This window comes from Tursiops truncatus, chromosome 15, assembly GCF_011762595.2.
Source record: "Tursiops truncatus isolate mTurTru1 chromosome 15, mTurTru1.mat.Y, whole genome shotgun sequence".
NCBI lineage: Eukaryota > Metazoa > Chordata > Mammalia > Artiodactyla > Delphinidae > Tursiops > Tursiops truncatus.
The window spans coordinates 21,298,529-21,323,856 of record NC_047048.1 but is presented as its reverse complement, the minus strand read 5'-3'; the positions used below and the strand labels follow the sequence as shown (position 1 = coordinate 21,323,856).

The 25,328-nt window shown below is 41.6% G+C and overlaps 1 protein-coding gene across 2 annotated transcripts; it reads right to left on the bottom strand.

Moving 5' to 3' along the window:
• On the bottom strand, positions 1–25,322 carry CDR2 (cerebellar degeneration related protein 2). Of its 2 annotated transcripts, XM_033839949.2 has the most exons (5): positions 24,960–25,277; positions 16,580–16,692; positions 4,054–4,202; positions 3,635–3,796; positions 10–2,052 (listed from the first exon to the last, which is right to left on the bottom strand). In XM_033839949.2, exons 1-5 carry the CDS (start codon positions 25,036–25,038, stop codon positions 1,200–1,202), a joined length of 1,356 nt encoding a protein of 451 aa, XP_033695840.1. In that variant the 5' UTR covers positions 25,039–25,277; the 3' UTR covers positions 10–1,199. The 2 variants fall into 2 exon arrangements, with proteins under 2 accessions (XP_033695839.1, XP_033695840.1); XM_033839948.2 differs by lacking the exon at positions 3,635–3,796 and having other exon boundaries at positions 1–2,052; positions 24,960–25,322.
• Positions 25,323–25,328: the final 6 nt, after the last annotated feature.

Below are 25,328 nucleotides of genomic sequence, written 5' to 3'. Positions count from 1 at the left end.
AAGAAAAGTTGGTAATAACAGCGAAAAGGCTTAAGCTTAAAATAACAAGCAATTGATCCATTTGTTCATTTTCATAGGTAGTTTTATTTGGTTTTTAGAAAAATATACACAATAAATGGGACCTCAGTTCTCTTAAATAGTTTTAAATTAAAAGTATGCAAAAGTATGCAAGTGAGAGGATGAGTGTTATTTCCAGTCAGGACATCAACACTGTTTAATAAAGTGGCAGATAGGAATTTCTGCAGCAAGTCACAAACGTTTACAGGAATGGCAGGAAGTGAGGAGAGCAGCCTGAGGCTGGCAGGCTGGCCAGCTCAGACGGCACAGTGCGGGTACGGGTTCATCGCGCCCCTTCAGCCTGAATTTAAGAAAAGAATGATTTGCCTATCCTAACCACTACAGCTTTGAGTAAAAATATTTGAATGTGGGGAAGAGGCCCTCCAGGGCTCTAACAAGCTAACTGGGCCAACCAGAGCCTGCCCTTTTAGTTTGGTATTCAGTTAGACTAAAATGTTATTAGGGTTACCTGTCAGTCACAGTTCAACCGGTAGCCCATGTAACCAACTCAAAGGCTTGGAGTATTTGTTAATGCCACGTATTTTGGATTAGACCCCTGCTTTCTCCTGAACATTCTTCTTAATGAATTCACAGTATCCAACAGTGTTTGCGAAAGAGATTTTCCCTTGGCAGCCATCTGACTTCTACATAGTTTTGAGAAGTTAAGCAAGGAGGCAGTAGGAATTGCCTTAGCTTTGTTTCAGCTCTGCCCTTTCCCCTATATAATATACACTACATATATATACATATATATATATATATATATATATATACACACACACACACACACACACACACATATACATGCACACTATATACTACAGTTACTCCAGGCCTACTTCTCCAGGAGCACATATTTTCCCTCCACTGGTCCTGGGGTTTTTCAAGGAATCGCAACCTAATTGTCACGCCAGCCAGAGGCCAGTTTGTCATGGGAGTTACTGAGGAGCTTAAATGGAACTCGATTATACAACTGCCGCCGGTACCCACCTTCCTCCCTCGCTGTATGCACCTGCTAAGTAAGCAAAGCAATGAGGCAGACGTCAGGAGCAGTATCAGGTTTGGGGTCTACACACACTTGTGTGAGTGGGAGAGAGAGGTGATAGGAAACAGGCCAATTAGTGGTGGAGCTGGCGGTTCACTTAGGAATGAGAAGAGAGAGATCGGTATTTTGTTCTCTGTTCGTCTATTTCCTGTTTGGTTTTCTTGATGCAACTAAAGATCTCCTTAAAAAGCACTTTGTATTCTGGTGGTGTCGAGGTGGTGGGGCAACTGATGGGCTCTGGGGTGACCGAGGCCGGTTCCCAGCCAAGGGTGCCAGGCTCGGGCTGGGCGTTCACTGCGGCCGGGTCCTTGGCCCTGGAGGTCTGCACAGCCTTGTGGGCCAGGGAGTCCTCCTCCTGCTGGCACTTCCTCAGCAGCTCCTCGTACTTCACCTTGAGGGTGCTGTACTGCATGTCCACCTCGTGCAGGAGGGAGATGCCCCTCTGCTTCACGGCCTTGGCCCTCCGGATGCAGGTCTCCTCGTGGCCCTTCACAATGTCGCCGCCCGCCAGGCTGCTCAGCACCGTCTCGCTGCTGCTGCGCTTGAGAGGCTTTCTGTGCGCTTCGGGCATGGTCAGGAGCATCTCCTCCAGCAGGCTCTGGCTGGGCTCCTTGACAGGGACAAACAGAGAGTCTGGCACCAGCTTCTCAACCCCATTCACAAAAGGGCGCTCCGACTGCAACATCTGCCGCATCTCCGCCACGTCGGCCTGCAGCTCCAGCACACGGGTTCGGTAGGCCTCCGCGGCCCCCAGCTGCTGCTCCAGTTCGCTGTTCTCCTTCAGCACCAGCCCGTACTCCTCCTCCACGGTCGCCCGCTTCTGCCGCTCCAGGCTCAGCTGGGCCTGCAGCATTGTCACTGTTTTCTTCAAATGCTCGTTTTCTTCTTCATCAGGGCTCTGCTGTAAGGCAGTGATCTTCTCGGCAAACACATGATCGTACACGAAGTGCCTGGGGAAAATGTTGCAAGAATCTATTACACAGGTCAACTGAGAATGCAAAGAGGGAGACTGATGATTTTTTTCAACTCCCTGTTTTTGAGGAGCTGTGATGTGAATGATGTTTTGCCTATTCCACACTAGAGCAGTGGCTAAAATGAACACGTGAGAAAACACAAGTTCTGTGACTAATTTTTGTTTTAAACATTAAAAATACTACAGGGCAATTATACTCCAATAAAGATGTAAAAAAAAAAAAAAAAAACCACTACAGGGCTTCCCTGGTGGCGCAGTGGTTGAGAGTCCGCCTGCCGATGCAGGGGACAAGGGTTCGTGCCCCGGTCCGGGAAGATCCCACATGCCGCAGAGCGGCTGGGAAGATCCCACATGCCGCAGAGCGGCTGGGAAGATCCCACATGCCGCAGAGCGGCTGGGAAGATCCCACATGCCGCAGAGCGGCTGGGCCCGTGGGCCATAGCCACTGAGCCTGCGCGTCCGGAGCCTGTGCTCCGCAACGGGAGAGGCCACAACAGTGAGAGGCCCGCGTACCGCAAAAAAAAAAAAAAGAAAAAACTACAGAACATCCATTCCCAAAGATCAGCTGTATGACTGATACTGTTCAAGGAAATCAGAACAGCCAGTGGTGCTCAGTGTTGGCTGCAGATTAGAATCACCTGGGCAGTCTTAAAAAATACTGAAGCCTGGGTCCCACCCACCTAGATTCTGACCTAGCTGGTCTGCCACCTGGACTTGAGTTTTTTTTTTTTTTTTTGTAAAGCTCTTTATGTGATTCGTAATATACAGCTAAGACAGAACCACTGCTGCAGCGATTTTTAAACCACAAACACATATCAGAAACACCTAGGCAGCCTTTTCCTCACACCTAGAGATTCTGATTAGGCCTGAGGGAGTCGCTGGTTTGGCAGTGTGAAAAGCTGCACAGGTGACCTGGTGAACGGTCAACGCTGAGGACCCCCAAGTGCACGGGCTGGTCTCTCGCCTCTTCAGACTCCTAGGCAACTTGTAACTGTACTTATTTGTGTGATTATTTGCTTATCTGCCTCTTCATGAGACTGAAACCTCCACGAGGGCAGGAACTTTGTCTGTTTTGCTCACCACTCCTCACATCTGGCATTAGCACCTGCCTTGCAACAGGTGCTCAAGAAATAGTTCCTAAATAAAGATTCAATCTTAGAACTCTGTATTGTAAAGGCATTTCTGCAGGCAAAAAAACCCTGTTTGCCTGGATTTTTGTTTTACTGAATTTTCCATTTTTTTCTTCACTGGAATGTGAAATACAACCCCCAAATCTGTAGCATATCAGAAGTACTGCACCTTATTTTAAATTAAGATTTAACACATTAAAAGCACTAAAATACACGAGACTTTCAAAAATAAGTGTTCACCGAATTACTAATACTCAAGAACTCAATCATTTGTATGTTTAAATTAAGTGGTTTTGTTCAAACCACCGGTGGTCTAATAGCCAAGTGGCATTTCCTAAAAGGGTACTTTTAATCTGCTGGAATCCGGAATGTGTCAGTGACACGAGATGCACTCCTGCTTGCAAATGCCATGGAAAGGCAGGCTCTTACTGGCGGAGGTCATACAGCTCTTTCAGAGACGAGAAGCTGGGTGCCGATTTCTCCCGGTCATGCTTCCCCCGGCTCCTCCCTTGGCCAGATGACTTCAACTCCTCCACTTGGCTCTGGAGGTGATCAATGTTGGCTTGTAGGCATTCAATTGTTTCAGTCAGACTGTGAGGAACAGACAGAAGCCAGTTGCTGCTTGTCATATTAAATTAAGGGCGTAAGCAGTGAGGAGAGATTAGCTGCCAGCCACTCAAACTGGGCTTGCATAATTGGAAAAGACTTCTATTTAATCTCTATTCTCCACAGAGAATTAAATTAAACCTTGCCCCATATTGACCCAAACCCACTACAGCCATGTTCTATTCTAGTTGATACTAAATGACTTCTCCTAGGGCTTCTTCAATGGATTCTAAAAACTTTACCTCAGAATCTTCTGCTGTGAGGCCCTGCTGTCAGCAACGAGCTTTTGATTTGTTTCTTCCAGTTCCCTTGCTGTGACATCTAATTGCTCATAAACCTTTGCGTGCTGTTCATTCATCTGCCGCAGGAGCTCCACCTGCTTGGTCAGATACTGGAAGAGATGATTGTGACCAGTTTACACGTTAAACAGATAAGATACCTGCAGCATTCCAGCACCAACTGCATCCCACAATTCAATTCAGTTCTGGCACTAACTACTGGAGCTATGAGGGCTCAGCCCCACAGAACCGCCCCCAGTTCAGGCGCTGCTGTCAAGTCCCAGGGATCGCCCGTACATTCAAACAACCAGCTATAAATCTGGGGGCTCCCGTGACCTCCCCTCAGGTTCAGTAATGCGCTAAAATGACTCACAGAACTCAGGAAAGGGAGTTACTTACACTCACTGCTTTATTCTAAAGAATACAACTAAGGAACAGCCAAAGGGAAGAGAGGCGTAGGGCAGGGATGGGGGTGGAGAGCAGTGCGGGGCTTTCTTGCCCTCTCCAGATGCACCACCCTCCCAGCACATCCATGTGCTCACCAACCCGGAAACCCAGCTTCACTGCACAGACATGATTCATTCAATCACTGGCCACTGGTGAATGAACTCAATCTCCAGTCCCTGACCCCTCTCCAGAGGTTGGGGATTGGGCTGAAAGTTCTAACCCTCTAATCATGTGGTTGGTCCCTCTGGCAATCAGGAAATCCCAAAGGGCTTAGGAGCGCTACACCAGGACATGGGGACAAAGGTCAAATATATGATTTTCATTATACCACAATACCACAGGTTTATTTTATGAAAAGAAGAAATTTAAATCTCAAACTACTTTCCTTAGTAAGAACTGAGTACAAGCCATCCTTTATACGCTTAGTTTCCCTAAAGCTCACCAACATCTCGTGTATCATAAGGCTCTTCTACTCTTACAAAGCACAAAACACACATAAAATTAATATTTGACAGGAAAATCTAAGTGAGACACGATAATCCCACAAGAGAAAAAGCATGGAATACATGATCAATGTTTAAACAAAAATATGTTTTATAGACATAAGAAAAGCCTAAAGAGGAGGATTTTAGATGATTTTTGTTTGAAAAAAATTTAATTTTTTTCCCTCTGGGTGAGACATTCTGGACAAAGAACAGGGAGAAAGTATTGATTTAACCAGAAAAAGATATTTTAACTTAATATTATTCAAAGATACTTTTAATTCTGTGAGAATGTTGTCACCATAATCCTCCTTATTTGTGAGAAACTTGCCAGATTATTTATTTTGGTACTGCTGAGACTGCTTTCTAAATGGCCAAGGATAAAGGGGAATAGTCACAACCTTAATGCCTCAATGTTACGTTTCCTTGTTTCCCCTCCGACTCAACTCCACCTGAAGAGGATGAAAGACAGTATATATTCCAAATGAAATAGTCACAATATTTCTCTGGGGCAAAACCAGAAAGAGGAAAAAGGTAGGTCTGAAGCATTACCAATGACCAAATGGTAATAGACCAGACATGACTTTAAAAATACGTTTCTTGAGGCTTCTCTTACATACCTATACAAGTATTTACAAAGCTAACAGACTTCTTTCACAGACTTCTTTCAAAGAAAGGGCTATATGACTTTCAATGGGCTCTTTAAATGGCAGTGGTGTGGCAGAGTTGAAAAAAGTATATGAGGCCTTTTTTCAAACTAGTTACATAGCTCGGTAGCAACGTGTTGAGAAAACACTTAATTCTCATACCTTCTCATCTGAAACTCTTGGCCAAGAGTGTTTTGGAAAATTCTTTAAATTTTAGGAAGACAACACACACTTTATAACATCCCAGCGAGGGTTGGGTAGCACTCTGTTATCAAGCATTGATATTCTCATCAAAAGTATGAATAAAGATTATAAACAGCCTCACATGAGTTCAGGTCAGGGTTTGCTGTCAAATGAACTTGTTGCCTACTTAAGAAAAATATCTTGTTTTTACAGAGCTTTTCGGGTTCAGAACTGAAAATAAATTGTGGATCCGTTAGTACCTACCTTGTAGGATTGAAAGTATTAAATGAGATGGAGTGAGCACTCAGCATAGCCCCTGTAAAAGCCTATGTTTATTCTTCACTCCCTCAATCCCCACCAGCTTCTCCTAGAAGTGTGCCTGTAATCCTGCCCTCTGGCTGTCAATATTCTGGTAGATTCCTGTCACTGGTAGGGAATGTTTTCAATCTCTTCGGAATACTGGAGTAGAAAAAGGTTCAGAACATAGGAGTGTATATAATAGCTGCAGAAATTTTGCAAGCTACTTTACGTCAAGTATAAGATCTCAAGTATTCTTTGGGACTGATTCACAACAACCTAAAAAAAGTCTAATGCACAGACCAGACACTAATTATTAAGTTACCACAGGAGCTGTCCCTGCCTAGTGATTGGAACAGTCACATCCTCCGTAGGACACATTTGCCCCACAGAGGGCAGGTGGGACGCCAAGTCTTGGTGGGCACAGGATCAGAGAAGAGAGATGGTCTGATGGGAGGCAGCAGCACAGAAGCTAAGAGCACAGGCTGTGGGGTTGGAATTTGGTTTGAAGTCCTACTTTGCCATAGCTAACTGGGTGACCTCTCGTAAGTAACTTAGTTTTTCTAAGGTGAGATTTCCTCATCACCTACCTCACAAGGTTGCTGTGAGGTTAATATGAGGGAAGGGTTCAGCATGGTATCTCGCAAATGGTAAAATTGCTCGATAAGAGTAGCTATTTCATCCTTATCTACAGTTATGCGTTTTCAAACTTTACATGTGCTAAAATTCAACTGGGGGATTTATTGAAGTATAGGAATCTGGGCCCCTTTCCCCTAAAATTCTGAGTCAATGAGACTGGGGTAGAGCCAGGATTCTGCATTTTTAGTAAAAACCCCAGGTGATGTTAGTGCAAGTGTCCATGGATCACACTTATTAGAGAAATGTTGATCTTGGACATAGAAAATGCTGGAAGCCTCCCCTCCCCCAACCCAATGTCTCTCTTTCTCTTGGGTCCAGGAGACATAAACATTCACTTGGATCGAAATGATTCTTAAGCTTAATGTATACCATTTCCCTTCTTAGGACTTAATTTAGTTGCAGTTATTCACAAAAATTAGGCTATATTTTAACTGTATCGCAACAGCATTCTTTATCATGTTGTATTTTGACATGTTCCTACAATCATAATTCCTTGAAATTATATACTACTTATATAATTGAGTACTCCTTCCTAAACTCTCAGTCCACCCAAATACTGATTCTCTACAGGTGGCTAATCTTAACTACTGCATTTTAAAAACTTGTTAAAATGGGGCTTCCCTGGTGGCGCAGTGGTTGAGAGTCTGCCTGCCAATGCAGGGGACACAGGTTCGTGCCCCGGTCCGGGAAGATCCCCCATGCCGCGGAGCGGCTGGGCCCGTGAGCCATGGCTGCTGAGCCTGCACGTCCGGAGCCTGTGCTCTGCAACGGGAGAGGCCACAACAGTGAGAGGCCCATGTACAGCAAAAAAAAAACTTGTTAAAATGGATAATTTCAAACATATACAAATGCAGAAAAATGGTTTAATGAACCCTCATCTATCCATCATCCAGTTTCACAATTATCAATAGGCAATCTTGTTTCATCTCTACTTTTCCACTCCCCTCATTCCCCAATCAATTTAAAGCAAATCCAAGACATCTTAAGTATACATATTTATATATTTCTAAGCAATAAGACCTCATTTTAACCAATCACACTTTAAAAAACCCCAACAATTCCTTAATATGTTTCAGTGTTAACATTTTCCCATCTCTTAAATGGTTTTTCCAGCTTCATATGTAGTCCTTATTTCACCCTCAGGGGGTACCTTTATCTTGAAATTGTGGAGTTGCCTCCCTTTAAGGCAAGCTCCCCCTTCCTTTAGGGCCTTTATTACCCAATCTCCCCTCTCCCAGGGGCCTCGCCTTTCCTGGCTGGCTCCATCTAATCCAGCAGCCCTTGACCTGAGGTCCACGGGTTGAGAAAAGTTACACCTTCATTTTCACTAACTTCTAACTGAAATTTAGCATTTTCTTCAATTATGAATGGAGGCAACAAACCACCAGTAGTATGAGGAGTACTCAGGACTTCATCACTTACAGGAATCACAGATGTTTCCATAGCACATGATAGTGGCTGCAGAAATCTTGACTTACCTCATCACTATTTGAAATGACAGTTTTTAGATTGCTATTAGATCTTGGTATTTAATGAATTAATAAACACATATTAATATATCACAAATTTATTTTTTCAATATTTTGATAGTCATTTCAATATAACCGATTCCCTCTGTAATTTTATGTATTTTATGTATTTTAAGAGGTTCATCTTAGAGTCACGAGATAGCCAAAGGGATCCACAGCACAAAGATGGCCAAAAAACTCAAGATTATCCTTTAGGCCTCCATGCAAACATAGAGGCTTCAGAAGCCTTTCTAGACCACCCCGTCTAAAGCAACACCACTCCCAAGGCACTCTATTAATTTCCCTCAAAACACTTCACACTTAATAATAAACAACCAAACTGCTTACTTGTTAATGTCATAGTCTTCCTAACCCTCCTTGAAGAAGGTAAGGCTCTTATACATCTAGTCCATTTAGCACAATTCTTGATACACAATAGGGACTAAAAAATACTGGCTAATGGCAATTTCTAGACCTCTCTTCACAACAGCTCATCATGCTTGGTACCACAACTCAGACTGCTGGAATGTCGAGAGTCTACTTTCAAAGAGTTTGAGAATGGCTTTGGCTATAGCCCTTTTGGGAAAAGGCCCTAATAGATACTAATTCTTTCCCCTCTTGCTCCATTTATGGACAATTTCTCTGTGTTTATTCCCATGGCACAGCTATGCCTCAGCAATCTGAAAGAGACATTTTTTACCAGTCTCTCTTACATGGGCCCCAAGATGTGTCCCTTTTTAAAGATATAATATTCAAATTAGAGTCGTGGCCGACATAAAGGAAATAAGTCAATGTGTAAATAAGTACAAAGAGGCTGTTTAGAAAACTGCAGTAGGTCTCCCTCATTTGATATATAAAAACCTGTAGGGGATAAAAACCACAATGAAACCATTTAGGAAGAACTTGTGATATTTTGGTCTTAGAGGACTTGGCTTTAAGGACAATCTAAAGAATGGCAGGAAGCTTGCTTTCACGTGGTAGGAGTTTAATCTTATTATGATTAAATCAAAACTAATCAGAAAAGCCCTTCACTTCTCCAAGAATCTGTGATAGGTTACCTAACAAAGAAATCTGACTAAATTGGTCAGCAACTTAAAAGAAAAAGTTTTAGCTCTCTCAGCAAGTATTGATGTGAGGCCAGAGAATCAGAATCCATGTAGTCAGACACTGCTTTAAGCCTTGGCCTCTAAAACTTCAAATTAGTATTTAATCAAATTTTTTTCTGATTCTAGAAGGAAATGGGTTAGCTTCTTTTCTACCTTTCATTTAAAGGTATGGCTATGCTTCTCATGTTCTGGTTTTCTCAATTCAGAATCTTTGATCATAGCCTCAAATGAACCTGTCTGGACTGACAAGATCCTAAAATTCAAGTGCCAAAAAGAGATCGAGTACAAAAGTATTTGTCATATTAAACAGGGGTGGGTGATGAGGGGATATTTAAGCTAAACAGTGGAGGGAGGGGAACATGGGGGTAGCAAAAACACAGGCAAAAATGTCCACTTATAGGCAAGAGTGTCAAAGTTTAAGTTCCATGGGTTATCTCCCACTTGTCTTAGAATTTGTACAGAATGTCGCCTCAACTAGGAGTAAAAGGTTCAGGTTATGTGAAAAAGCTATAAATAGGCCACCTTTACAACTGAGGCAAACTTTTGAAAAAGGCCAGCAGGATTCTATTAACACCTGTTTGCAACTGTAGAACCCTGACCTGGAATGCTGGAAAAGACAGACACAACCAAACTAAAAACTCATAAGGAATGGAATGGAAATTCAGCTTTTATGCAGTGTTGGGATTATTCTTATATTAAGGATTACAGCCCAAATCCTCTGAATTTAGTATCGAAATGACCTTCCACAATACTGAAGAAATATTTCCCATTACCTTTGAAAAACTTCTTTCCCCTGATTAAAATATTATATTTCCCCTGAAGGAAATTTAGGAAAAAAGTAAAAAGTATGAATATGAAAATAAAAACCACCTATAATCTCACTATTAAAAGCTTGGCTTGTTCTTAAGATCTATTTTCCAATAATTGAAAAGGATTTATTTTTTTCAGAATTAAGATTCTTTCATTACTAAAATTCTTAAAACACACGGATAAACTGTGCAACAATTTATACTGTCCAAAATATATACACACACATAATCTCATCACCTCAGAACAACTCTGTACCAATGTCACGCAAGCATTCTTATCACCATTACACAGCAGAGCAAACAGGATCTGAGAGGTAATTCACAGGCCTAAAGTCCAGCTATTTGCTATAGAATTAAGGGCTTAAGTCTGAACATCCTAACACTGAGGCCAGAGCTCCTTCCACATCCTTTCAAAATCTCCAGAGGTGGAAACCCACAGTTTAGGAAGTGCTTCGTAAACTGCTTACCTGTCTTCTGTTAAGATACTGATTTGAACAGGTATTCAGTGATTACCTACTATGTTCCAAAGACTATGAATAAACACAGCAACAGCCTTCAATGTTGCAACGGAAAATGGGGAGGTGGCGGGGGGAGAGAAACAGAATAAAACAAATCAAGAAATAAGTGTAATATATAATAGAATATCGATAAATGTCATAGGAGAAGCACAAAATGCTTTAAAATCTCCGAGGATGACATGAGCTTTTGAAAGAAGGGACACCTCTAAGGCCAGACTTCTTTGACTCCTGTGGGGATAATGCAGGTTTCCAAGCAGAGAAGCAACAGAAACACAAGGCTGTGGGCTGCTCACACAATTGTAGAAAACTTTACGAGAATCCGATTGTGTCTGATGTGTCAGATCTCATTACTCTGCAAAGCTTCTCTCCACCCCCTCATTCAGGAGAGAAAAACTTGCTCTAGAATCTTGAAAAATTAGACGCTAAGTAAAAGCCACACAGGTTATAGGCATCTCTGAAGCCAATCATTACTTTCAACGTTTAATCTTTTTTTTACACTAAAAACAATGCCTAACAAAATACTAATTTTTATGAGGACTGTTTGAAACCTGTTAACAGTCTTTGAAAGCATACTTGTAGTTCCACTGAGAAAATATACTTTCACAGTTTCCTAGTTGTCTATTTCCATAATGAGTCACAGTTTGGGGGATTTTTTTTTTAACATCTTTATTGGAATATAATTGCTTTACAGTGGTTAGTTTCTGCTGTATAACAAAGTGAATCAGCTATACATATATATATATATATATATATATATATATATATATATCTCCCCATATCCCCTCCCTCCCACCCTCCCTATCGCACCCCTCTAGGTGGTCACAAGGCACCGAGCTGATCTCCCTGTGCTATGCGGCTGCTTCCCACTTGCTATCTATTTTACATTTGGTAGTATATATACCACTCTCTCACTTCGTCCCAGCTTACCCTCCCCCCTCCCCGTGTCAAGTCCATTCTCTACATCTACACCTTTATTCCTGTCCTGCCCCTAGGTTCTTCAGAACCATTTGTTTTTGTTTTTGTTTCCAAATATATTTGTTAGCATATGGTATTTGTTTTTCTCTTTCTGACTGACTTCACTCTGTGTGACCAACTCTAGATCCATCCACCTCACTACAAATAACTCAATTTTGTTTCTTTTTATGGCTGAGTAATATTCCATTGTATATATGTGCAACATTTTCTGTATCCATCCATCTGTTGATGGACACTGAGGTTGCTTCCATGTCCTGGCTACTGTAAATAGTGCTGCAATGAACATGGCGGTACATGACTCTTTTTGAATTATGGTTTTCTCAGGGTATATGCCCAGTAGTGGCATTGCTGGGTCGTATGGTAGTTCTATTTTTAGTTTTTTAAGGAACCTCCATCCTGTTCTCCATAGTGGCTGTATCAATTTACATTCTCACCAACAGTTCAAGAGGGTTTCCTTTTCTCCACACCCTCTCCAGCATTTATTGTTTGTAGAGTTTTTTGATGATGCCCATTCTGAGCAGTGTGAGGTGATACCTCATTGTACTTTTGATTTGCATTTCTCTAATGATTAGTGATGCTGAGCATCCTTTCGTGTGTCTGTTGGAAATCTGTATATCTTCTTTGGAGAAATGTCTATTTAGGTCTTCTGCCCATTTTTGGGTTGGATTTTTTTTTTTTCTTTTTTTTTTTTTTGCAGTACGCAGGCCTCTCACTGTTGTGGCTTCTCCCATTGTGGAGCACAGGCTCCGGACACGCAGGCTCAGTGGCCATGGCTCACGGGCCCAGCCGCTCCGTGGCATGTGGGATCTTTCCGGACTGGGGCACGAACCTGTGTCCCCTGCATCGGCAGGCAGACTCTCAACCACTGCGCCACCAGGGAAGCCCCTGGATTGTTTTTTTGATATTGAGCTGCATGAGCTGCTTGTATATTTTGGAGATTAATCCTTTATCAGTTGCTTTGCTGGCAAATATTTTCTCCCATTCTGAGGGTTGTCTTTTCCTCTTGTTTATGGTTTCCTTTGCTGTGCAAAAACTTTTAAGTTTCATTAGTTCCCATTTGTTTATTTTTGTTTTTATTTCCATTTCTCTAGGAGGTGGGTCAAAAAGGATCTTGCTGTGACTTGTCACAGAGTGTTCTGCCTATGTTTTCCTCTAAGAGTTTTATAGTGTCTGGCCTTACATTTAGGTCTTTAATCCATTTTGAGCTTATTTTTGTGTATGGTGTTAGGGAGTGTTCTAATTTCATTCTTTTACATGTAGCTGTCCAGTTTTCCCAGCACCACTTATTGAAGAGGCTGTCTTTTCTCCATTGTATGTTCTTGCCTCCTTTATCAAAGATAAGGTGACCATATGTGCATGGGTTTATCTCTGGGCTTTCTATACTGTTCCATTGATCTATATTTCTGGTTTTGTTCCAGTACCATACTGCCTTGATTACTGCAGCTTTGTAGTATAGTCTGAAGTCAGGGAGCCTGCTTCCTCCAGCTCCATTTTTCTTCCTCAAGATTGCTTTGGCTATTCAGGGTCTTTTGTGTTTCCATACAAATTGTGAAATTTTTTGTTCTAGTTCTGTGAAAAATGCCATTGTTAATTTGATAGGGATCGCATTGAATCTGTAGATTGCTTTGGGTAGTATAGTCATTTTCACAATGTTGATTCCTCCAATCCAAGGACATGGTATATCTCTCCATCTGTTTGTATCATCTTTAATTTCTTTCATCAGTTTCTTATAGTTTTCTGCATACAGGTCTTTTATCTCCTTAGGTAAGTTTATTCCTAGGTATTTTATTCTTTTTGTTGCAGTGGTAAATGAGAGTGTTTCCTTAATTTCTCTTTCAGATTTCTCATCATTAGTGTATAGGAACGCAGGAGATTTCTGTGCATTAATTTTGTATAGTTTTGGGGGTTTTATCCTAGCGTTTTCACCGGTTCTGCACATTCTTCATCTACTCAGAGTAGCTTGTTCCAAGACCATTTTCTGGCTGATTTAAAATTTCTCTGGGTTGGTAGGATAAGAGCTTACTTTTTGGTTTTCAACTGTATTTTGCTAAATTTAAAAAATGATCATGTATTACTTTTCGAATCAGGAAAACTCCCAATAAACATTCTAAGAAGTCAGTTTAAAACTTGTACAAGTGATTCCATTTGTGTAAAGTTCAAAGACAGGCTAAACTAATCTAGGGTGTTAGAGTGCTGTTTAGGGGGCATGGTGACTGGAAGAGCTGATAATGTTCTCATTTCTTATCTGGGTATTGGCTGCATGGGTATGTTTATGAAAATTCTCTGAACTATATACTTAGCATTTGTGCCTTTTTCTGTATGTATATTTCAAAAAAAAGGTTACTTTAAAGAGAAAAAAAAGACATAAGGTTTGAGTTAAGGAAAGAGTCCTTATAAAGTTTAGGGGGCTCTGAAAGGATATAATGATAAGAGGCACTATACCTATTGCAAGGGTCATCTTTTAGTACAGAATTAGGTTCTTCAACTGCCTGGTTACTTTTACAAGAGCGTCAGGCTTTCCTTGTTGTAGACTACTGGAGGGAGACCTTGGAAGTCTGTTGTGATCTGCAAGTCTGCCTGGGCCCAGGTGTGAACCAAACAGGCAGTAAGGCTGGTCTGTGGGAGGCCTCTGGCTGATAAGCGGGCTTAGCCAGAATTGCCATTTCATCTCCCTGTTTCATCCCATTCCTATTGACTTTCAGGAAGTGATTTATAAAAAGAAAGAAAGAAGAAAGCCAGCCGTAATGGCAGAGAAGAAATCTAAGACAGTGTTGTTCTTAGTCAAAAAACAGCTTTGGATAAAGAGTGAAATGTTGAAGCCTACAATGCTTGGATCTATGAACCAGTGGACCATGTGCTCTGTTACAGAAACAAGAGATCCATGGAAATGTTTCTGGAAGTAATCCAGGCTAAATTTATTTAATTAGCTTTATACATATATTTAATTGTATATTTATTTAATCATTAAGGTCTGACCCGGATACTTCATTTTTATTATGCTTTTCAACATCTTTTAAGAATTGGGGGTTGGGGAGAGGTGACTGCAGGGGCCAAGGGACCACATCCGTGTAAAAGCTTGATTACAAACATTTTTTAAGGAAAAAAAAATCTTACAGAAGACTTTAGATAGTGGAGTATTATTTGTAGATTTGGAGACTCTTCAAAGATCTTTGGATTTTTTTCAGAATATCAATGATCTGTTTCAACTGTTTAATCATCTTCAATACCACAGAAAAGAAAATAAAGGTAGAAAGACAGGTAACTTAGATCATAAAGTAACTGTGTTTGTCATCTCCTATAGTAACAAATAGGCATCATTCTCTAATTATACAAATATTTGGACTTTTTTCATCTATATTTGGAAAAATGTGCTAAAATAAGCATTATAGTATTGAGTTATAGTGACTTATAGGCGCTTTCATGGAAAACATCAATACAATGTATTAAGACTATGTTTCTACCCAAATACAAATAAATGTACCTCACGGTATGCGGTGATCTTCATGTATATGCCCTAGGACCACTCTATGAAATTTTCCAATGAGTTGAAAAACGACGTCTATGAAGCAAAACAGGAATGAGTTCCTTGATCATGTATGACATTTGGCTAGTTTAATAGTTTTAAAATGCCTGGTTTTCCTGCATTTTTAGATTTCTGCCCAATTCTATTCCATTTTGGGTATGGCATGTTCTATGCTCTTCTGATATAGAATATACCAAAAATGATAGCTGGTGGCTTCAATATCATTATAAGATATGCCTTCCTAGAATTATAAAGGTATATTTCAGTCACATCATTGGCTAAATTCATAAATCCTGATGAAGGGGGGAGGGAAATCTACCGTATGCATCTTAATTATGGTTACTATGTAAAATTAAGGATACTGAAATAATAAATTTGTCTTAGTTTTGATGATAGGCTTATTTGTATTCAAAAACTGAAATCTGTGTAATTTTGATTGAAGTCAAGGACAGTGTTATTCCACGTCTTTGCATTTCTAGCACCTGGTTCCATATATAATCAGAGCTCAGTAAGTTCTGATCATGATGAATGGCTTCTGTGTTCTAAGGTCTTTTATATTTTTCTGCACATAGACATAAGAGTCCTGGTTCTACTGCACCAATTTGAGGAGAAGGAGCTGTAATTTAAGTGCAATGCTTTTTGGGGGTGGGATGGTAGTTTGGGGCATGAAGTGTTCTAATAGGACAACTGTTTGGTTAATATCCATAACTAGCATCTTTACAGTCACCTGACCTACACATAACTGGGCTACTTTAATGGGACTATTTACTAGACAGCACCTCCATTTTAATCTGGTAATCTAGCATCTTTCATATTACGAAATGCGGTACTACAATTTTTAAATCTTTCATCAAATTTAGGATGGTGTTTGTTAGGGGGAGGGGATGCAGCCAAGGAGGGGTTATAGAGGGAGTCTCAACAATGTGGATGGTTTTCTTTCTTAATCTGCTTGGTGGATACACGGGTGTTCATTGTATTATTCTCTTGTACCTCTTCGCACATCTCAAATATTGCATCATTCATTTTAAAAAGAAAAAAGTGAAAAACTAAGTATAATATTCACAGCTTTACTTTGCTTCACATACTTGTAAATACTGCACCATTTACTTCTAGTACACTTCACCAAGGGTGAAGAGAGAAATTTCTCTCATCACAGCAGACTTACATGTTGGGAAAGCTTAAAGAAAGTAAAAGTCAACCTCCACACACTTCCCAATGGTTCTTTATTCTAAAAAAAGTGTATATTAGAAATTAAACACCGCTTTTAATTCCAAGTGTTATTTTAGTAGAATACAATTGGCGCTAGAGCAGCGACAGGCCACACCTCAAAGGTAACTCTCCCGCTGAGTAAATTACCTCAATTTCCTGGAACTGCTCCTGATTGGTTGTGTACATCTGCTGAAGAGAATCCTCCAGCTCTGTGTTCCGATCCAGTAATGTCTTCCCAAGCTCAGCAGCAAGTTGGAGATCTAGCACAACAAGTAAATCTTAGAATAGTGCAAATGATCTCACCTTAACATTTTACATAACCCAGTCCTTTATTTTAAGAATGAAACAAGACCTAACCCCACATATAAAGTTTAAGTCAGATCCCAATGGAAGGTGGAATGGCACAGAAGGAAACCTGGATTCTACTTAAAAGTCGGTTGTATTAGGGCCTTTTACTAGGTAATGTACTCTTGATGTACCCTTACTTGTAAGACGTGAAGAATAGTGATATTCATTTCTTTAGGAATGATCATTCAGGATTGTGACATCTGAGATCATAATTATTTGCTAATGGACTGGACTTAATCATATCCTGATCGTCTACTTTTCTGGATGGACTGTTAAGCCAAAGTACAGGCAAACCTTTCAATAGTCTCTAAAGTTCCCAGGAATCTGGCTGCTGTGAATGCAACTGTCAAAGCAAAGTGTGTTGTTACAGATCCTGGCCTCCTAAGTGGACTAAAAATTAAGTCACAAAAAGGAAAACTATTGATACATCAGTGATGAGAACATTGCCACAGGTCTCTCTCATTTTTATCTGTTTCTCTTCATGTCCTTCTCCAAGATGAGCAAACCAGATAAGCAAAGCAGAAGTACAGTTTGTGTGGTAACTCAGTCATGGCTCATACTTTCATTTAGCAAAGAAGCATATTTCTTTTCTAAACCTTATTTTTCAAAGCTCTCTCTTCTTAGGCATATAGGCACGTAAGACAGGATTTGTTATAAATCCCAGAAATAAAAATTTAGTGATACAAAAAAAGGACAATAGTTCTAACATAGGTGACTGAAACACTTATCTGCATAGTAAATTTCTTTGAGAGGTCCTTTGATATAGTGGGAAATGCACTGAACTGAGTAGGAAGGTCTGGGGTCCAGTTCTGATTGCCATTTACCAGGTTAACTTTCAATATAGTCCTTACATTTAGTGTTTTGTGTAGAGAGATGACTGTCCTGTCAATATGATTCTGAAAATCAAATGAAATAATTTACTTACTTTACAAACTAAGCTGCAATACACAGGCAAAGTTATTATTGGTATTCATTGATTCACAAATGAATGATTTTGTTGCTAGGCACCATGCTAAGATTTGGCTAGAATGGTGAATAAATGGATGAATTTCCTGCTTTCCTGACACTCCCAGATTAATGGGGAAAGGCAGACAGCAAGTAAGTAAATAAACGTGCAAACTGTGATAAACACTGTGCTTCCATACATGTATGCATAATTCAATAATAGCAGACACTGTTCTGGGGATACAGGAATAAACTCAGCTAAAAAATTCCCTGCCTTCATGGAGCTTATACTCTATTGGGAGAAACAGCATGAAAAAAATATATACTAGATAGCAAAAAGTGCTAAAGAAAAAAAAAAAGAAGAAAGGGGGCAGGAAGAGTACGGATGTGGGAGGTTGAAATTTAAGAACAGGTGACAAGGGCTTCCCTGGTGGCACAGTGGTTAAGAATCCGCCTGCCAATGCAGGGGACACGGGTTCGATCTCTGGTCCGGGAAGATCCCACATGCCACGGAGCAACTAAGCCCGTGTGCCACAACTACTGGGCCCGCGTGCCTAGAGCCCGTGCTCTACAACAAGAGAAGCCACTGCAATAAGAAGCCTGTGCACCGCAATTAAGAGTAGCGCCCGCTCACCGCAACTAGAGAAAGCCTGCGTGCAGCAGGGAAGACCCAACACAGCCAAAAATAAATTTATATATATATATATATATAAAAAGAACAGGCGACAAGGGTGACATAAGACTCAAGATGTGAAGGAACTGAATACGTGACCCACGTAGTTCTACTCAGGGGACCGGAATTCCAGGCAGAGGCAAACCTGGCAAGCATGACTGGGGCTAATAAGGAGGCCAATGAGGCCTGAGGGGTGTGTGTGTGTGGGGGGGGGGTATGTGTGTGTGTGTGTGGGTGGTGTGTGTGTGTGGGTGTGTGTGTGTGTGGCAGTAGGAGACAAAGAGGGGCTCCATGGAACCCAGTGAAGGCTTTTCATACGATCACTCTCTCTGGCTGTTGTGTAAATAGATGGAAAGGGACGAAGGTGGAGGGAGTGTGACAGGGATATTGCAATCATCTGGGTGAGAGAAGGTGGTGGCTTAGACTACGGTGGCAGAGATGGAGATGAATAGAGGTGTAGGATTCTGGATATGTTTTGAATGTAGAGCTAAAATGATTTGTTAATCAACTGCATGTGGTATGCAAGAGAGAAAAAGGAAAAAACCTCTCTGGGTGTGGTATTAATGTACAAAGGATCTACTTCAGAAAGGGAGGTCACGAGGAAAGTCTTTCTTAGGAGATGTTTTAGCTAAAGTTTGAAGGAGGAGGATATCACCTTGTAAACGCCAGGCAGAGGCCCTAAGACAGGAAAGAACCTGGCACACTGCACAGCCCAACATAAAGCCAGTGTGACGGAAGCACACTGCAGGAGAGTGGTATGCAAGCTGGAGGAGTAGGCAGGGATCAGATCACACAAAATTTTATTGGTCATGGGAAAGAAAGTTTATATTTTATTCTAAGTATGATGGAAAGTCATTTCACTTAGTGTCAAAAATATACTTATTATTATGAAAACAGGGAACCTCGCCACATATGATTTTAAAACAATTTTTAGAGGCTGACAAATAAGGTTTAACATTATTCATTACACCAATATTAAAACTTAACCTAGGGCTTCCCTGGTGGCGCAGTGGTTGAGAGTCCGCCTGCCGATGCACGGGACACGGGTTCATGCCCCAGTCCGGGAAGATCCCACGTGCCACGGAGCAGCTGGGCCCGTGAGCCGTGGCCGCGAGCCTGCATGTCCGGAGCCTGTGCTCCACAACGGGAGAGACCACAACAGTGAGAGGCCCGCGAACCGCAAAAAAAAAAACAACAAAAAAACTTAACCTAGAATAAGTGGTAAAAGAAAAGCAACCACCTTTGTTACCTGGTACTGTCCATCTGAGTGCATAATTAGCATTGTGCTTGGTTAGTTTTCCCTCCTTAGGAAAAAACAAAGCTGCAAAACCCACCAAACACCACTATTTTAAAACATTTTACACCCATTTAAAATAAAACCTTATACTTTTGTTAGATAGGTGTTAAAATACATTCTCTTGTGATTTAAATATTAACAATGTCTACTAATGAACTTAAGGCTTCAGATATCAAGTCTATGAAATAACATCTTGTATTCACAAGACATAAAACCCTTTACAAACCATTCAAAGCATTTAAGAGACATTAATTTTTTATATCTTTTCAAGGTAGTTAGCCGATGCTAATCAACCTGACCAAATCCACATGGTGAGTCACAAGCAAAAGATAAACCACTGTCAATTCTAACTTTCACCATCATCCCAATTCTCTATGATCCATATCCACACAATTTTAAGTCTATTGACAGAGATGTCCATATACTTCTTTGTTTAAGGCAGGGAGTACAAATCTTCCTAGCTGAGGTACTTAATCTTTTCACTTGTTTTCCTGGATGGCAATGAGAAACTAGAGTTAAGCTCTTTGGCTTTTACTGCCTGCGCTGCCAGTGAAAGCATCTACAACCCCAGGCAAGTTAATATCTTGTTTTCATTAAGTGAAAAAGGAACTAAGTACAGCTGAGACGTTCCAGAAATAATTATTTTGTACTCAGAGGGTAGGCAATGTGTATACATAGCCCCACACAGGAACCACCACGATTAATTACTAAGGACAAAGCATATAAACATTACCTAGACATTACTTAAGTCTCTCCTGGCCTACTGTAAAGCGGTGAGTAATTCCTCACTGGGAAGGACCCGAGACTCACCAAAGATATTCTTATCTAGCAATCAAAACCTGAGCCAAAACTGCTTCCAGAATAAAGACTAACTTGAGACCACTTCAGCTATTTTCCTCAGTTAGGAAACTACCTATGCTACTTAATACCAGCCAGGAACAGCTTTCCTTTTCCTGCTGCTGCAGAAAGAGATGCCAAGTATAGCACTCTTCTAGTAAACAGCAAACAGAGAAGAATTTGAGACTTGTCCTTATCGCAATCCTTATTTCTAGTTAAACAAAGCCCCAGCCTGGCTCAGTAACCTGAAGTCTCAGTCTCCTAAATATTTCATAGAATGTTTAGGACAGAATCCTGGCGAAACAAGTCTCAACTACAAGAAAGTGTCTGTGAAGCCACACTGTATAACAGGATATTACTTCATCTGTTAGTTTACAGACAAGAGTCTTTTTTGGTCTTAAGGAAAAAAAAAAAGTTTATTTCCTGTTGTGTAGCATCTGGCTTCCATAACCAAAAGGAGCCAAAAGCTGGCAGTAAGCCCAAGAAAGTTTTCTAAAAAATTAGCGGGGGGGAATGGGAGAATAAATGTCTTTTATTTTTAATTAACATATAAAAGAAAAGGAAACAAGATAGTTTTGAAGCCTTATGCACCTGTTCATCTCACCTTACAATAAGGATTTTCATTAAGAGGTTGCCTTTTCTAAATCCTACTGAACTGGCGTAGGCAGCCACTAAAAATACCACAGATTTACTGCAGGCTTGAGAACCGCAACTTTTCAATACCTTCATGTTCAATATTCTTCCACTAATCAGTCTTTGCAAGTGATAATAATCTATTTTAACAGTGTAAACTGTTAGCTTTAAACAGAATATTCTACTCAGCCCTATGCTCTAGGCAAAGTGATTTTTTAAAAAAGATCTTCCTTCCAGAATTCTGAAATCTTTAAATCCCACTGCTATTACATTTTTCTTATTTTACTTCAGTTTTTTAAAAAACACGAGGATGACATATTCCCATGTTAGCTGTAGTCTCTAGCAGTAATTCAATAACATTAAGGCTGAAAGCTTTTCCTATTACCAAAACAAATGCGTCATTTGGTGATGCTTCTGTGCAACCCCTGTTGCCAACGTTACTACAATTGGTAAAGCAAAAAACCTGAATATAAACATCAAGAAAAATGATGGTGTCAGTTTTAATGACCAGTGATTCAGCAAATTAGTTGCTCACATGGAAAATGTACTCCTCTTAAAAAGAAGTAGAAATCTTAGGATTCCTTTAAACTAAGATTTCATTTGCTGAACCATATAGTAGAAACCCGAATCCTTATTCGAAGCTTGCACAGCCCACCAAATGACAATTAAAATAGCAGCTGGTCTAAAAGAAAACCCAGTCTCTTAAGTCTTTTCACCTTGTTCTCAGGGGCACATTTCAGAGGTAGCACCATCATTACCTGCACAGGAGGCTCCTGCTGTCCCAGAAAGGATCTCACCCTCAGAGACCACTGTCAGTGTCCTCACTGTGCCAACTCAGCTCTTTGACAAAAGACAGTCTCTTCATCAAAGTGTTTTATAAAAGCAAAGGGTTTTCTCCTTCTGCCTGCATACAGCTTTATGTGTTTCTAACAAGGTATGAATGGTAGGCCAGAGCCTTCCGAGGTTAGAAACTTTCAGCAATTTTCATTTTTAAAAAGAATGCCCCAAGCAAACTTTGGTATAGAGATTCAATCTACTTAAACAATGCTTCTGTTGCTAAAGGAAAAAAATCTGTAGTTCTACGACTTTGAGAACAGGATCTTAGTTGTTTTAGCAGCTCTCTACAAACAAGGCTCTCTCAGTAAAATTAATAGTGAGGATGTTAAAAAATGAACAGACATATGTCTGCACTTGATAAAATCCCACTAGATCTGCTTATCAATCTAAGAGGACAGACCTGCTCCCAAACTTTATTCAGCAGCAAAATTATCTCGTGAGGGCTCGCCCTGTGCCAGGCACTACATGTAGTAGGCACACACCAGGAGGTGGCTCTCCTCCAGTCAACAGGTTCCGAGACCGTCAGTGAGTAGGATCCTGCCTATCCTATCTTGTGGACGGGCACTGTGGCCCCAGTGCCTGGATGCACAGCTGGCACAGAACAAAGAAAATGTTTGAGAAATGAACAAATTAAAAAAAAATCCTTTAGAAGTTTAGGAGTTCTTTAACATAATTTAATGAAACTGGGACAAAGATACCCTTCTATTCACACTGTAGCCTTCTTTCTTTTACAGGCCATATTCACAGTTATGATTGTTGGAATTTCACATCTATTCCTACACTACACACTTAAACTAAGTTATGACACACAGGGTTATGTCAAAGTCCATCGCGATAACAGATGTAGAAGTCTTTTGAAAAGCACAGAACAAATTCCAAATGCAAATTGCCATTAAGGAGGTTTGGACCTGTGCTCTTTAAGGTTTCATTAAACTTGAACACCTGATGACTTCATTTCGATCAGAGGTTAAAGAGTTCCACATCTAACCCCAATATGTTGCATTTGCTCCTCAGCAGATTGAAATATTACAACCAGTTGTTCCTAACAACCTCCCGCAGGGGGAAAGTGCAGCGTGGACTAAGGCACCTGATGGAAGAGAGCCATGAAAACAATAATCCTGTGTGAGTGCCTCAGTTCAGTTCAACAAATGTTAAAATCGAGCTCCTATTATGTGCTAAGTATTGTGCTAGATTAAAAAAAAAAAAAAGCCCATACAGATCTACACTTTCTAAATACAGTAAAGAAAACTATTTAGCTTTGATTATAGGACAAACTGCTTAATTTATTATAGGGAAATGTTGCAAGTGCACAATGGCTGCCTCATAAATCCTGCAGAAAGTTTCAAACTAGGCCATCAATCCTTAGGGGGAATTCTGAAAACAGGTTAAAATGTAAGACAAATCTGACTTGTGGACGCTGTGAACATGATGACAGATACTGCACTGCAGCCACTGAATAGCTTAGACTATATAAAGCGTAATGGTAAACTACTTTGGTTTAAGCGACTGGCCACGACATATCGATTTAAGAAATCACCTTCCCCAAAAAGAATTCCTTATGTTTCTTTTCTAAGTACGAGTCATTCAAGCCTACATTCTTTCTTCCCCCCAAATTCAATGGTTAGCAGGAACAAACACCATGGCCATTTACTATTCAACTAAATGAGATGTTAATTTTTTGTGCAAGTTAGAGCTGAAAAAGTTGATTTACACAGAACAGCTGAAACAAGATGCCTGAATACAATTCCTGAGGATTATTCAGGATTCAGTATAGTGGTTGAGAAAGTTTACTCTGGAGTTTGGAGTGGAATCCTAGCTCCCCCAATAACAGTATCTACTTCTACCTCTGAAACTTCGTTGGATTAAACGAGCACCTGTGTGAAGGGCGCATCAGTGTCTGGCACACAAACGCTGTCTCCCAACTGCAAGTTCCTGCTATTAATAGGCCAAAAGCTGGGTGGCACTGGCTCCAAACTGAGGGCCGCTCTAAGGTTTTCTCTGGAGACAAGAAATCCAAGACAGGCCAAGACAGGAATGCCTGTTTTTAACTAAAAAGTTAGGGTGCAAAATGAAGTAAGTGGCAGAGGTAGAAGTGCTCTCAAGTCATCTCACCTGGCATCCGGTAAACTACTCTGCAGAAGCAGTTTTTTTTTCGCCCCCAACAGTCGAACACCAACTAAAAAAGCTGTAAACCAGGTGGTGAAGAAGAGACAGGGTTTGGGCAGTGACTATGATGACTCCTCATTCTGAGTGGGTGGGTTCAAAAATACTTCGCTGTACAGCAGAAACTAACACAACATTGTAAATCAACTATACTCCAATAAAAATTAGTTTAAAAAAATACTTGCTCCCACACCTAACTTGAGGGAAGTCATTTGGCCGCTTTAACCTCCGCTTTCCCCATCTGAAAAATGGGGATAACGCGAATTACTCTCTCACGGAGTTATTGTGTCTATCAAATGTGTGCAAAGGGCTCGGCACGGTTCCTGCCACACAGCACTGCCAGCCGGGGACTTAACACCTGCAGCAGCTCACACTCGCTGGGAGCCCCGGCTGTGGTTCCCCCCAGAGGCGGAGAGGAAGCAGGGCACGAGCCCGGTAAGGAGCCACCCCTCTCTGCTCCGAGGAACGCCGTGGAGATTAAATCAATTAATCCGGAGAGAGCGCTTCAAACGGTGCCTGGCGCCCGGTTAGCACTGCACACGCAGTAGTGGTGGTGATGATACTGATGATGCTGATGCTGATTACCGCGCAGAAGCCTGGGCCCCGCAAAGCGGAGTCCTCCCGGGTGGGACGGGCAGGCGCGACAGTCCCAACGCCAGGTGAGCGCCAGACCCCGCCCCTGGCATCGGTGGGCCCCAAGCAAAAGCAACTTTTTAACAGTTTCGCGGCCGGGAGGAGTAGCCTCGAGCCGTCAGCCGCCCAGACCAGGCCCCGCCTGGCGATCGCGCCCTCACCTTGCTGGAGGTCCTGGTGGTCGTACCACGGCTCATCCTCTTTCATCTCAAACTCCTCCACCAGGTTTTCCGCCAGCATCTCGGCCGGCTCTTCCGGGGGCAGCGGCCCCCGCCGCCGGCGGCCCGCCTCAGCCGCTGCCCCGGGCTCTCCGCCGGCCCCTCCGCACTCAGCCAGAGCCGCCCTCTGGCGGGACCCGCCGCCGCCGCCGCCGCCCAAGTTCCGCAGCGCCGCCCGACCACAGCCACCCGCCGCCGCTGCCGCCGCGGGGCGCGCCGCAGCACACCCCGCAGACCAGCTTCCCGACTCGCCCCGCGCCGCCCAACGACACCAACGGCCAGCGCCCCGGCGCGACCGCCTCAGCCGGCGTT